This window comes from Dermacentor silvarum, chromosome 4 (assembly GCF_013339745.2).
Source record: "Dermacentor silvarum isolate Dsil-2018 chromosome 4, BIME_Dsil_1.4, whole genome shotgun sequence".
NCBI classification, from domain to species: domain Eukaryota; kingdom Metazoa; phylum Arthropoda; class Arachnida; order Ixodida; family Ixodidae; genus Dermacentor; species Dermacentor silvarum.
In genome coordinates this window covers 77,096,028-77,110,919 of record NC_051157.2, presented here as the reverse complement: position 1 = coordinate 77,110,919, position 14,892 = coordinate 77,096,028, and the positions used below count along the sequence as shown (strand labels likewise).

General features: G+C 45.8%; 1 protein-coding gene and 1 long non-coding RNA gene across 6 annotated transcripts in view; both read right to left on the bottom strand.

Annotated features, from left to right (window-relative positions):
- Positions 1–663: 663 nt before the first annotated feature.
- On the bottom strand, positions 664–8,049 carry LOC125944720 (uncharacterized). Its single transcript, XR_007466398.1, has 3 exons — positions 6,412–8,049; positions 3,713–6,221; positions 664–3,650 (listed from the first exon to the last, which is right to left on the bottom strand). It is a non-coding gene; the product is annotated as an uncharacterized LOC125944720 (long non-coding RNA).
- Positions 8,050–8,068: 19 nt separating this feature from the next.
- Positions 8,069–14,892, bottom strand: part of LOC119450285 (H(+)/Cl(-) exchange transporter 4-like) — an 81,054-nt gene continuing 74,230 nt past the window's right edge. For all 5 annotated transcript variants that reach the window (XM_037713704.2, XM_037713705.2, XM_049665779.1 and 2 more), the window contains 3 exons: positions 12,028–12,146; positions 9,262–9,356; positions 8,069–8,294 (listed from right to left, as the gene is read on the bottom strand). In XM_037713704.2, the coding sequence (XP_037569632.1) occupies positions 8,204–8,294; positions 9,262–9,356; positions 12,028–12,146 (305 nt within the window). In that variant the 3' untranslated portion in view covers positions 8,069–8,203. The remainder of the gene's footprint in view (positions 8,295–9,261; positions 9,357–12,027; positions 12,147–14,892) is intronic.

The window sequence follows — 14,892 nt, the reverse complement described above, 5'->3', positions numbered from 1 at the left end:
ATGGTTTGCATGTTCGTCGCATCGATAAATCAACGATCCAGAAATTGCGCACTCAGCGAACTCGAACGCAACTCACGACCTTGTATTTGAGTGTTATTGATGCAGAGAACGGATAAAAATAACATGTCGCGTGCTCTAGGTGCTTAAGAACGCTTCGCCACACCAATGTGTGGCAGCTATGGGCTACTTGGTTGTGGACTGCGATAACGATAACGTAACAGTTGGGCAGACTGCTCAGTGGGACACATTGGCGCCACAGCTGTTGCAACTTATGAGTACGGAAGGGATCGACGGACACACGGATCCGGTTCCCCAGCTGATAACCGCTATCGCAACAAAAAATACAGTGAGGGGAATAAAGACGGGAGCATACATTGTTAAGAACTGTGCCATGAGCCACACACAATATGTGGCATACATATGCACTTTATTAACGACGGTTTATCGTTAGACGCCGAATAAAAGCATTTGCAAACTTGGTACAGCAGAGACTGACAAGCAACTCATTGTTTTTAGATCACACTAATTTTTTCAGCGACATTGCTGTCGTTTATTTTGCCTGATTTAGCGCTACCAAAAAAAAAAAAAAAAGCAGCGCAAATATCATCATTTTTTTATTGCATGCATTTTTTTTCTCTCTCTCTTTTTTTTTTTTGGTGTGGATCTGCCCCATATATAAACAGCTTCAATACCTTTCGCGAAGAGAATTTATAACACGGCGTATTATTCGTAAAATCGGAGAATGGGCCCAAAATCGTAAACCTTAGGGGAAATTCGGGACAGTTGGCAGGTATGCCAATGTATTATTTTTGATAGGGTAAATTATATACCTCAAAATTTGGATTTAAGCACTGAAAAGTATGCGAAAAAAACTATTATAGTGGTTTTAATACGCTGTGGAGGGAGTTTCGGCTGTGTATGATTCATCAAACCAATAAATTATTAATTATTTATCGTACTAATGTTTAATTAATTATTATTTTATTGTTTTGTATGAATGTTCTCTCCATATACAAAAATAAATGCGAACAATTTGCTATAATTTTCTTTGATGTTCAGTTGTGTTTAAAGAAAACATTTAAAAACAATTTTGAAAAGAAAAAAATATCTGTCGCTATTACTCATCACCATTGCACGTTGCTTTAGGCAATGATGATGTATAGCAATTGGCAATTGGATTACATTACTCGATTCCGAAGACACTGGCGGATATAAATTAAGGAAGTGCTTTACAGTTCAAGAGGTTGACCTAGCCGTACGCCTGTCATGCTTCTCCAGGCGATTACGGTGGGAGAAGATAAAAAAGTAAATCTGGTAGAGCCCCTCTCACTATGAACTTCGACGTCGATGCGATTTACAGAAATTCATCTTATACAGAGAAAAAATAATAAGAAAAAAAAAACGTGTTGCATAGTCTATCAGTTTATGGGAGTAACCTTTACTTCCCTCATGACTGCAGCTTTTATATGGCGCACGAAAGAGTCAAATGCTGGGATGGCGGCTGTAACAGATTGTACAAGTACAGATAAGCGCGCTACGTAAAACATACGAGGTGCGACAATTGAGACACCCAGCGACAATACATCCGCCACTGCGCGACACACCCGAGCATCCGCTCTACGAGTCTGTATACAGCCATGCTCCAAGTGACATGTCTCGCCCTGATTGCAGCTGCATCTTGTTCAGAAACTAAGATCAATTGGCTCGTGCATGTGCCATCAATCCGCCTATACTTACGTGGCTGGTGATGCTGCACGCAAATGTTATTGAGGATAGTAAAGAGGCGAACAAATATCATTGCGCTTACAGTAGGGATGACAAATTTTGAACTTTACCGTATGGGGACCATTTCTGTTAAAATCAAGAAATCTCTCTTTCAGCACAAACAGAATAAAGCACTTTATTTTTTAAACCGAATCTCACATTTTTTATTCAAATAATCTCTGTGTAGTACAAATTGCATTTTTTTTTCACATAATTTTTTTCCGAGATAAAGCTTATCACCATCATCATGATGAGCCTATGTTTATGTCCACTGCAGGACGAAGGCTTCTCCCCGCGTAAATCAAGCTTCTCCCCACAAGGTCTCTTATTGTGGAGAAGCTACCTCTGACGAACGCTTTTACAGAGTTAGCATTCCTAGGGCCATGTTGCACATACGCGTTTCTTCGATATAAGAGAAAAAAAAATAGAGCGGGTAGAGGGACAGCCGTCGTTGTATCTCAAACGGCACAGAACTATATTGAGTGATTCGCACAATTGTTTATATAGAGTAGTCAATCGGCCGATTAGGTCGCCACCTTTCGTTAAGGAGAGAGAGATGACGGTGATTTGTGGTGTTTAGTGTTGAAAGGGCCAGGTCTGGCCAAATAGCGCCATCCAAGTGATCACGAGTTTCACCAGAACAATGAGTTACGTAGTGTAGATGTAACATGACTGTATGAAACATTCGCTTTAAATTGCGTAAAATATATATGTATTAAAAATATGACAATGGCTCATGAGGCGTGCTGCACCATAACATGTACGCTATAAAGGGATGATATACCAAGACGTATAAATGTAAGAACGCCTATGTTTGCCCAGAACCCTCGAACGAAAGGGTCTGGAGGCGCACGCTATAAATGCTACTGCCGCAACATCAACCTCTATAGAGAAGATGAGCCACGGATCGCTCGGTTGTATAATAAAAAAAGATAAAACTGATTTCATGTCAAAAAGCGGGTCTTCGCCGAGAAACAATGCAGATAGAGGGAGAGGAGAGAGGCCGAAGCCGCAATAAGACCACGCATGGTAAGTCACATGCTCGGTAAATATAAAGCTTCCGTCGAGTCTGTTTCGTTAGAAACTAAAATAATAAAAATAATAAAACTTTATTGTTTTATTATTCCTTTCTTACGAAAGTAATCCAGCGCTACTTTTCAAGACGAGGACACAGAAAGACATGACAGGACCTGTCATGACAAGACCGTGACAGGTCTTGAAAAGTAGCGCTGGATTGCTTTCGTAAGAAAGAAAAAATAATGCATCACCAATTAGCCCCGCAACGTGTTTATGCGCCCTCCAATAAAACTTGGAGGACGCGTGAGCTTCGCCTTTAAGAGTGGAACGCGATAGCATTCATAGATCCCTGACTGCTTCTCACGCTTCTCGGCAAATGCAGCTTATGTAACAGTAATGTTTACCTAGAAACGCTGGCGGCGAGCTTTCTGGGTCTTTTTTTTTTTTTCCGCACGGCGGGCGCCGCCGCTCCCGCAGATGCGTAAGGCCCCTGGGAAAAAAAAAAAAAAAAAACTGGACATTTTTTTTTTCCAAGGGCTTTATAGATGCGTAGTTTCCAGCGACTCTATAGATGCGCGGAGGTAAGCGCCATCTGGGTGGTGTTGCAAGGAACCGAGCGGGGCGCGCCGCTCGGTCCTCAAATAGAAGCTTAAACGGCAGCTGGAAAGGGGGTTTGTGTTTCAGTTACCGCGTAACAGAATTATGTTTTCTCGTATATTCAAATTATAATCCGAGGCTATCATGTCTGTAGGCTGTGTGTAAGTCGTACTTTACGAATTTTCTGACACATTTTACTTTGAGAAATTCAATTAGTTCCGTAACGCGCCCGTGCGCTACGCGTGGTTCGGGATGATTTTTCACTAGGGAGCCTCCATGTACCGCGTCCTCCAAAACGCGGTACATGGAGGCTCCCTATTTTTCACTATCGGACAACGCCGCCGACACCGGATTTTCGGCCATACGGGGCCCTTAACGCTATCGCGTTAAAAAATACTTGTTTACATTATTTGATACATGCATGTAATAGCGTTCGCAACTAGACATCTGTTAAATTGAATAGCTTGTGAATAAGAAGCAACTACATTAAGTTATCTAGTGCACCACGAAAACACCAGGTGAAGCAAGGGCACGTCACCAGATGCACGCAGTACAGAGTTGTGTTCGTTGAAGATACTTTGCACCGCACATTGATTTCAAGGGACGCAAACACGGTGAGACTGGCCAAATAATAAATCGTTTTGTCTAAATCGAGACCACAAACTGGTATATAGGCTAAGCGAGCTATTCTTTGTGAATGACTGGAAATTACCGAGCAGAACTTATCTGCCCCGTGTGTTCGCCCAGGAACTTGCATCTCTGCGCAGCAACCATGGCGCTCCTGCAGAACTTATTAGAAAGTCGACCTCATACTTGTATGGGCCTCTGTCCCTTGAGATTTCGATAAGTGTTGTTATCCATTATATTCGTAAACAAAAGACTATTCGATTGTTTCGAATAGTGAATTCTCGGAATAGAATACGAATCAAAGAGCGAGGACTATTCGACGTTTATTCGGAATTTCGAATATGCATGTTAGCACACCCCTACTAATTTGGCGCTCCTGAAAGCTGAAATTTTCGATAAGTTTCTCGGGCTGTCACTGCTTACTCTTGGAATGCGATGCAATCATTTCTTAATAGAAAGCTATTCTGCCCATTATTACCGAGCAGGCGTTGACAAAACTCGATGACGTTAGTGGTTGCGATAGCTTTACACTGGCGTCGCTACACACGCCCTTTCCTTTTTATCGTTAATTTATTACTTAGCAAGACAATGCCCAAGGTAAGACTGACCAATTTTGCATTGCAAACATACTATACAGGGTGTTTCAGCGAACTCTTTCAAAAATGTTTAAATGCCTGTGGCAGATAGTACAATTGTCGTTCACGAGCTGGTCTACTCGAAGAGGCGGACATTACTTGCACAAAGCATTGAAATGCATAATCGGCTAATTATTAGCAATAATTCACTAGTTAAGTTTTTAACACATACCCTCGCCGGGCAAATCAATGCGATTCGCCCGCCTATAGCGCGCTTCCGCCGTTTACATGGATACAACATTCGCACTCGATAAATGCGATGCGCTGTGCCATTGTAGCATTCTTGTGAATGCGCCTAGTGCTACATAGCCGACAGCACCAGCACACTTATACAGTAGACTTTTAATTCGACTCCGGCTAATTCGATGTTTTCGTTTAATTCGATCCTGACCGACGTCTACGCACTTCATTGGACCAAAACTTTGACTTTTTTTACAGCGAAGCTGTTAAGGGCTAGTTCCCCCAGGATCGTGTCCACGTTTATAAAAAAACTATCATCATCAGCATTTCGGCTCCATATGTGTGGCGGTTTGGCTCCATGTGCGTGGCGGTTTCCAGCCACTTGGGCCTTAGCACAGGAGTCAAAAAGGATGACTAACATGACTGATAAGGCCATGACATCAATATCACATGCTCGTCAGTTACGTCGCAATTAACAATAAAATCACGTGTGGCACATGCCACATTGGATATACGGGTATGAGTCAGGGACAATAAAGAAAGAAGGAAGGAAGGTAAGAGATAAATCACGTGTGGCTCATACCCGCGTTGGATATGTGGGTATGAGCCGCCGAGAGCAGGAGTGGGAGAGATCTCTCAGGATACTGACGCTGCCGTGCAGTGTGCCGCGGCTATGAACGCTGTGGCTCATACGCTAGTCTATGACGATGATGCGGACTTGGCGCAGCAGACGCACTACTTGGCCATCGCTCCGGGCGAAAACAAGACGCCGGTGTCCTTGCTCTTTGACGAACATGCCGAAGATGCTCAATATAATCAATAATGATAATATATAAATTCACTATAGCAATATTCACTACAGCAGACCCACCATAGTCACAGCTTCGCTGGCTTCTATCTTCACAGAAGTGGAAGGGCTCTGAATTTTTTTTTTCTCGATCCTGAAATTGACGCCCACCGGATAATTTAAACTTCACTGGTCGGAACGAACACGTATGCCCCAAATAGTGACCTCAACGGCTGCAGTGTCTTAGCGGCGCTAGGGGGGCAGTGAATGCGTGGAACGTTATCTCCCGCCGATAACGTCTATTTTCGGCTTGTCCTTATCAAATTTTAAACGATGGCCGCAGCTTACAATGAACGATTGCCGAGTTAGGCGCGTTTTGAACCATCAGCGTTTCTTAGCTCATTGCTCAGTTTCATGCCACTGGCGCCGTACGCAGCGAGAGAGGTGAACGAGACAGTTGCCAGAAGGCACTCCTATCAACGAGACGAGTGCTCGGTGACGAGACGCAAAGCAAGGTTTCCTGTAACACCACCAGATGGAAGTTTTGCCGCCGGGTTGCAGTAATCAGATCGCGTTTGACATCACGGCGTCGGCACCTCCATTTGCTGGCATCACTCACTGGCACTCACTCGCACTCGCACTCACCTGCACTCACACTCACTCGCTACTCACTCGCACTCGCACTCACCTGCACTCACACTCAGTGGCACTCACTCGCACTCGCACTCACGCCTTTGAAATGAGTGCGAGTGAGTGTGAGTGAGTGCACTCATGAGTGAGTGCGCCGACCTATGGCTGACATACTCTTACCAAGTACACTGTACCAGCTCGCCCAAGCCACTCTTATGCTTAGAAGGCCGGCAGGCACTCGAACATGGGAGAGAAGCGCAGCAGTTTAAATGAGAATGTTATGTAGAACATCCTTTGCACTGAAATGACATGGAGGAAGTAGGTTCTTCAGACCCCCAAGCGATTCAGCGAACTCGAGATTTGGAGCAAAAACGCCTAGCCTGCAACACAGCTAACGCTTAAACATTCGCGTTAAACACTCGTAACCGTCCTGTGACCTTTTTTCCTAAGAAAATTGATCGGAAAATTGCTTGTACGTGCAGTGCAATCGAGAATGAAATTGAGCTCGTGGTGTTGCAAAAACCTACGTCAAAACCAGCGCTGTCATCATCAAAAGATTTCTACAGAATATGTTCTCGCGAAGGTCAACGACACCCTGTTAGAGAAACTCTACAGCGCCGCTTTATTGTCTTTGATTACAAAAGCCCATTTAAAAAAAGTTTTTTTTACATTTTAAGCTAGCGCCAATTAACAAAGTTATGTCAAACGTTCACTGCGTTACCAAGAATTGTATGCGTAGCAGGGCAAACTAACAAAGTGTTTAAATTTCCATCCTTTAAAGGTGTTTATAATTGGTTTCATCTTTCTCCAATTGCCGGAATCTTTGGCATGCCACATCTAAAAAAAATTAAAAATCAAGTAGATATTTGGTTTCTACTTCGTTTAGGAGTTCTGTCATTTGTATGTTAGTTTGTACATTGAAATAATAAAAAATAGGTGCACGCTAGATTGGGGGCGTTGTGTCAGGGAATGTGTCGGGCGGCAATGCAAATTGTGCAACAGATTCAAGCTTTATGGAGGGCAGGTTTCATGCAAAACCTGGATCTTCATGTCTGAGCTTGCAGCCTGTAAAGGAGTTACAAATGTAAAGTTTGAGGTATGTACTACTACAATATGCAAGTTTGAATTCCAGAATGCATGCCCAAACGTTGAAAAAATTGAGCTTTTTCATGGAAACCATGCCCCATAAACTTTCAGAGAGGACCACAGACGTGAAAATATTGAAATAAGAACACAGAGGACACAAATGAGTAGAGTCACACGGCTTTTTTTTTTTTCTTTTTTGCGAGCTTGCTGCAGGATTTGTGTATATTGTTAAGAGCAACAAAAAAAAGTAAAGATGCAGTAGTGTTAAAATACAAACAACAGTGAACATTGTAAATGCAGCAACCACTCAAGATGACAGTCTTCTGTGTGTCGCACACACAAGTAGCCGTTCTTAAATTAGAGGGTGTAAAGGAGGGGGAGGGTAAAAGGGGTGGGTTTAGGGGATGGGGCATCCTGGAGCGTCAATAAATCGCAGCTGCTGCTCTCACCAGGACTGGTTCTTTTGCACGCGACAATAATACACTGTACACAAATGAGCGCAGCTGCATGCTACAGAGAGAGGAGGATGACACCTCACGTTGTTGCTACGCTGCTTTCCAGACCACTTTCCCCCACTCGGCTGCGCACTATTAATGACTACGACCACTGGTGTCAATTTGAGGGGAAGTGGTCCGAGGAGGTGTCGTCTTAGGACATCACACACGCATCAAAGTCCTTCGCTGCAGTTTGTGAGGGTGTGCTGCTTGTTGCAGCAGCTGTTTGCTAACGAGAGCGGGGTCATTTCTTTTTTTCTTTTTTGAGTACATGTGCAGCTGCAAGCACCATCCTGACTAAAAGTGCCAGGGCTGCTCCCCGAAGTCCTCTCTTCAAACACAATGGACTCTCAACTGTGCCTCGTGGATGTTTTCTCTTGGCTGTATTAGTTGAAGAGCACGGACTCTGGGTCTTCATTGGCAAGGAGCTTGATGTGGCGTAAAACATCCTTCTTGGTAATAATGCCCAAGATTTTTCTGAAAAACACAAAAGAAGAAGGAGCCAGCCTCAGCACACAAAGTACAATAATGCACATTCCTGGGGGTGCTAAGCCAAACGACATCATCAACTGGATAAATTGGTTGGATTTGCACAGGATGGTAAGAGGAGTCTTAAAGACTTCTGTCACCATCCCCATCACAAACACACATCAATAAAAAGAGACGCTGGACAAATCCACCAGGTACAAACACACTACCTGAATGATGCTATCTAACACCCCACTGAGGAACAGACCAGGCAAACAAGCGTGATATGTGACAAATACCCTAATGCACTCCCCTACCTCCTGGAGATGTCCCAGGGCACTCTCTTCTCCTTAACTAGCTCAAACATCTCGCCCTCCTTTTCCTACACATGGGAGAGCTGGACCGCTTCACTGCAAGAACTATGCCCTACACTATAATTTTGTGGCCTACACAAAACACATAAACGGGTCTCAATGGCATAGCCAGAAATCTTTTTTGAGGGGAGGGGGGGTAGGCATCCAGCTATTGCCAGGTATCCCTGGCAAAACGAAATTTTTAACGAAGGCATGGGGGGGGGGGCCACACGCTCAGTGTGCCGCCCCCCACCCCCCTCTTTCTACACCCCTGATGAGTCTAAACAAATGGACTCAGCTTCAGGACCACACTCAGCTGGACTCTGACAGTGACAACTTGGACAAAGAGACATTCAGAAATAAAGTTTCCAATTTCTTTTAGGTGTTGAAGTGAATCTTAAGGTATTGAAAAGGCAAGAGATGCTCAGCTTCAAAGTACTTAGCCATGTAACTTTTCAATGCGTTTGCATTAGGAGTGTCTGAACGTGGCTTAAATCATAGACACAGGCTGACATTAATAAGAATGGCTACACACAACTGTGCACCTGCATTCATTGAAGCCTTCACAAATGTTGAAGACGAAAGTTGATAAAACAACAAGAACAAAAAGCATTGAGGCCTACCCGTTGTGCGTGACTAGAGTCTGCCTCAGGCCCAACTTGCGGAACATGTCAATTACAGTTTCCATGGGGGTCTGGTCCGTCACTGTGATGGGAGCCTACGGGGAGAAAACAAGCATGCAAGTCACCTTTTATTAATATGAGTCGATACTTAAATTCAGGCTTGACATTTCAGATGTCAAAATCAAACAAATAACCACTGTAGCAGGTAGCTTGCCAGCACATCTACCATGCCAAATCACCAGCAAGATTCTTTGGATATCTATGAGCCAAGTGTACCTGTTACTTTGCACAGTCGTATCAGCTGTAAATGCAGGGAATTTTTGGAGGTGCCCAACAGCACAGCAACCAATACATACGTGCCGCATGAGTCAAAAGACCTCACATCCTCTCCATTGTCTTTTAGCTTTAGAACATCAAACCTACATGCCAGGATACCTAGATTCTCATTCCAATTTGCAGCCTTAATTGGCTATAGTACTGCCATAATGCGAATAGATGCTACAGTACAGTTTTTTGGAATTTAAGAGAATCTATAGGAGGGCACTCCTGTTAGAGTGTACTAGAACCTTTTTTGAATAGCGTGACTGCGCCTCTCCACCTGAAGTGTATCGTTTTGCCAGTAGCAGCGACACCACAATTGCTAGCTATTCAAGGTACATTGTAGTAAAGCACATTGGGCACTGGACCACGGCCGGTCTCGAATGCGTGTCTGGCGTCTGACCAAAGTGGCCATGGGTGGAGCTACGGTTTGCTAGATGCCTTCAAAAGCTAGCGACGACAATGCCACCGCTACGAGCAGCACTTCGCGTGACTCGTGCGATAAGGTGAGGTACACATCAGTTTGTGCACTGCCCATACATTCTAGTTCACTGAACCACGGTAAAAGTAGGGCTGTTGCTATAATGCCAATTCAATACAGAGTATAGTTCACATCAGCCCTACAAAGGGCTTCATTTCCTGTCCCACAGGGGCATTAAAGGCCCCTAAACCAACTCCGATATTGTTTGAACATTTCGAGTAAACACGTGCATCGAGTTCAGAATGCCGTCATGACCAACGATGCCAAACGCTGCAGTGCTACGCGCGGCGGGCGCGCCACCAAATAAAAAAACAATGCCGTGCTCCTCTCTCCGGGCCTTTCCGGTATCCTCAGCGGTCGTCGCCATGTCACCAGGGGCAACGATATCGATTGGTCGAACAAGAACCTATGACTTCCGGTTAGTCTGCTAGCAGGTATGTGCACTCCCTGCTCTTCCTCACCGTGTTGCTCGCTTGTGCGCACTTGCGAATCGGTAATTACAGCCTGCAACGCAAGTGCCAAATCGCTCACGTTCCAACACAGTCGTGCTTAGCAGTCTGATTAGCTGCGTGAACAAAGTGCGACAATGTTGGCATTCTAGACGTGCGCGCAACACAGGGTCCATAGCGGCACGCTTCGCGTGAGCACGGGCTGGCACGAAGCGTGAAGTAGCGGCTAAGGCCCGTCCACGTTACCGGCACGGTAACTCGCTGCACGCCGTTTGCTATTCACAGGCCGTCATTCAACGGCGGTTTTGTTCGCGAACGGCGAGATTTCCTTGCCGTAGAGAGGATGAGACCGGGACCCATTTGTGCGGCAGCCTCACCGCCGCTGATCGCTTGTCGGCGCTGATATCGTCGCTAGGCCTTCTCCGGTTCACTTCAATGCTAAAGCGGATGGCGCTTCGGAATGAATTACCGCCGCTCACAAGCCGCAATATTTTCTTACCGTTGTTGTCGCTCTTCGCAATAATTGTACCCAAGGAGAAAATACGCTTATATTAGCAGCGCCATCAGCTGCGATGCGAGCACAGCCGAGCCAGTCATCTGCCGTCACTAGCCGTGCACTGCAGCTGAGCTCGACAAGTATTGGAGCCCTCATTCGTGTTTAAAGTTTGATAGTGGTTATCGTTTTTCATAAAATGTACAATTCAGGCATCACTTTATCTAGCAGAAATTATTTTGCTAGGAACAGAAGCTGCAGCCGATGTTTGCATCGCCGGTGGCAGAGGTACGCAGCTTCGCGGTCGTCGATTGGCCCACCGATCGTGCGGTGGGCGGTGCGCCGGCCGAAGAGCCGTCTACTTTGGACACCTCTCACGCGGCAGACGTTCTACGGCACTGGAGGCTGGTTAGCCGTCGGTATGTTTGCCGCTAGCATGGACATGCCTTAATCTGGAATGGACAGTCGTTTGAAAAGCGCGTTAGTGATGATGTATGTCACGTGACAGTCGGAGGAGCACTTGGCGAGGAGGAGAGACAAGCCGACGAACGGAGCGTAGCGAAGGAAAGAGCGAAACGAGCGAGGGCCGTGTTTCGACCGTCAAACGCGGGTAACTCTGCTATTACGGCACCATTTCGAAAACCTCTCGTGGCTACATGTTCGTTGTAGACTCGTGCACAACTGCAACACCACAACTAAATTTTGACCTCTAGATGGTTTACAGGCCCTTTAAGACATCAATGCATTCTTGTAAGACATAGATAGCTTCTACAGTGGATACTTTCAGTTTCAAGTTTGCACAAACTTGCTGAAAACTTGCTTTATGAAAGGAGTCTTATTTTAACATTCAGATAGCTTAAAACAAAACATGCAGGTAGTCACGGTTCACTAATGTAAGTTGGGAGCACTGCACAGAATGACCAGCTAAACCAGCATGCCTAGACGAATGGCACATTACGGTGGAACCACAACAGTGGATGTCCACATTTAATGGCACCATAGAGAGGTATAAAATAAACACTTGCCAGGTCCAAGATGCGACGCAGTTTAACTGGTGGTGGGCCATTCCATGGCGTTGGTACCTGGCTCGTGAAGAGGGCACGCGAGCTGCCCACAACTCCTTCTTGGCACTTGCGAGCATTGGCTGCACGACATGAAAACATGCGGGATGATGCTTCATCTCATGCAAACAATGGTGACTGTCAAAGCTAAGAGATCTATGTTCTTGGTAGTCTATCTAGTATAGGAGCAAAAGCATGATGAGAGCAAGTTGGTTGACCCTTCCCATTTCAAGCACAAAGAGAACACAAACTAATGCAAAGAAACAAAAACAATACATACACACACCTTGAATCACTGTGCAGACATGCGAGGGTTGTACTGTGGACATTAACGTTTTACATGTTAACAATTCTGGTAATCAACCTTCCTTTTTAATCAACCTTTCTTTTTCCAGAGCCCCAAAGAACCTGCGTGCTATGTAATTCTAACGGTGCAAGTTATGTGCAAAAGCTGAATTTCCATTAGCCTTGAAGTACACTGCCTAGAATCCAGATTTGCAGTCTGAATCCACGGCACCCCACCAATACAGTGCCGTTCTCTTTTAAAGGCATGAAGCAACATCTTTCTTGTGCACTGGCATAGATGGTTTGCTTGCATATATTTGGTTGCTCTGTTTGATATGACTGGTATGTCTAAGAGCGATATCTATGTTCCTAAAGACAGGTTTGCCGCAAAAGAATTACCGTAAAGACCCGCGTATAATACGAGGTTTTTTTCCTGTTATTAGCGTCCCAAATTTCCACCTCGTACTATATGCGGATCCGGACGAAAATTTCAGTCAGAAAGTTGGGCTCGAAGTTTTGGTTTCATTTTTGCTCTGTGGCTACGGCTTGGCTTCGTGATTGCTGCGTGGCTACGGCTGGCTTTGTTATTGCTGCCTGCCTACGGCTTGACTTCGCTATTGCAGCGTGGCTACGGCATCGTTTCTTTCTTTGTTGAGTGCGGACTTCGGCAGTTCACATGTTAACCGCACTTCGCGAAGTGCATCGTTTTTAGTGAAGGAACACGATGTCAGGGCCACGAAAGCAGTACTCGGCTGCTTTCAAGCGAAACGCAATTTTAGCGACAGAGGACATCGGCAACAGTGCGGCCAGGAGGTAGTTTGGCGTCACTGAGGGAAGCATCCGAGGATGGCGACGACAGAAGGAAGCACTTTTCGCGTGCAGCGGAATGCAAAGAAGCTTTCGATGGCCCAAAGAATGGGACATTCCTGGAAATTGAACTCGCCCTGACGGAATTCGTACGAGAACAGCGAGCCGCGCATCTTGCTGCGAGCATGCAGCTTATGCAGGCAAAAGCTAGGGAGCTTGCGAGAGAGAAAGGCCTAATGAGCTCCGACTTCAAAGCGAGCAAACATTGCATTTATCGCTATATGTCCCCCATGCGGGATTTTCATTGCGCCGGAGAACTTCGATTTCGCAAAAGCTGCCGGCATCGTTTGAAGAGCTACTGGTGGCTTTCCAGCGCCACGTTATTTCGATGCGCAAATCGAAGAACTTTCAGCTAGGGCAAATCGGCAATGCTGACCAAACACCAGTTTATCTGGACGTGCCATCGCCCCTCACCGTGCACGAGAAGGGCTCGAAACAAGTTTATGTCCGGTCCACTGGGAACGAGAAGACACGTGTTACCGTCATGTTGTCGTGCACGTCAGACAGGCCGCAAGCTCCCGCCCTATGTCGTGTTCAAGCGCAAGACAATGCCGAAAGGTGAGCTGCCGAAAAATGTCATCGTGAGATGCCATGAGAAAGGGTGGATGAACGAGAGTCTTGTGCTCGATTGGATAAAGTCCGTGTGGTGTAGGCGGCCCGGTGCACTGTTGTCATTCCCGTCCATCCGCGTGCTGGACGCGTTTCGTGGCCATTTGGCCAACTCAGTGAAGAAGCTGTTGCGTGATTCTGGAACTGAACTCGTCATTATCCCAGGTGGGATGACGTCTCAGCTGCAAGCCTCTAGATGTTTGCGTCAACAAGCCTTTCAAGGATGCGGTGAAGCGGTGTTAAGCAGAATAGATGCGGTCAGGTGAACCTGCAGTGACGCCGACCGGGCGGCTGAAGCGGGCATCGCCAGCCACGCTGTACAAGTGAATCGTGGACGCATGGGCGAGCATCCCAGAAGACCTTGTGCATCGTGTTTTCAAGAAGTGCGGGATCTCGAACGCGCTCGATGGCACAAAGGACGAGTACCTCGGGAAGATTTATCGGACAAGGAATTGTCCGACGAAAGCGCAGCTGAGGACGACAGTGAATGAAGTGCTGAGTCCGATATAAATAAATGTTTTCCTTTTCCCCGAGTTTCTCTCACTCGTATTATACGCGGGTAAAACTTTTTTTTCCATTTCTCGTCCCAGAAATTTCACCTTGTATTATATTCGGGTTCGTATTATACGCGGGTTTTTACGGTATAATGTAGAGCCAAATTCAACACAACTCCAGTGGAGAAACGTCACGCTCTCTAATGAGTACGTTACTGTAACACACCAGGCTCAGTTGCCAGCAACTGTTGACATGCAATTTGTTCGTGATGCTTTTTCTATTATTTATCTTCAAAATTCCCGGACCAAAATGCTTAAATATGGACAACACAAAGATGTGCAGAAGTGCTGTACTTTGCGTCACTGATATTAATTTTGTGTGTAGATGCCTGTACAGGCTTATAAGGCCTTTATGCTTCGAAACGAGCCCAGCGCTGGCAAAGGCACCGAAATACACCTATGCTCATGTCATGAGGGAGGTAGTGGTCAAATACTGCACCAGGGAGGCCAATTCCTGTTCTGGTGAGGGAGTGACTTTGACGAAGCTTAGTGGGCCTTCCTAGTCTGGTTGCAC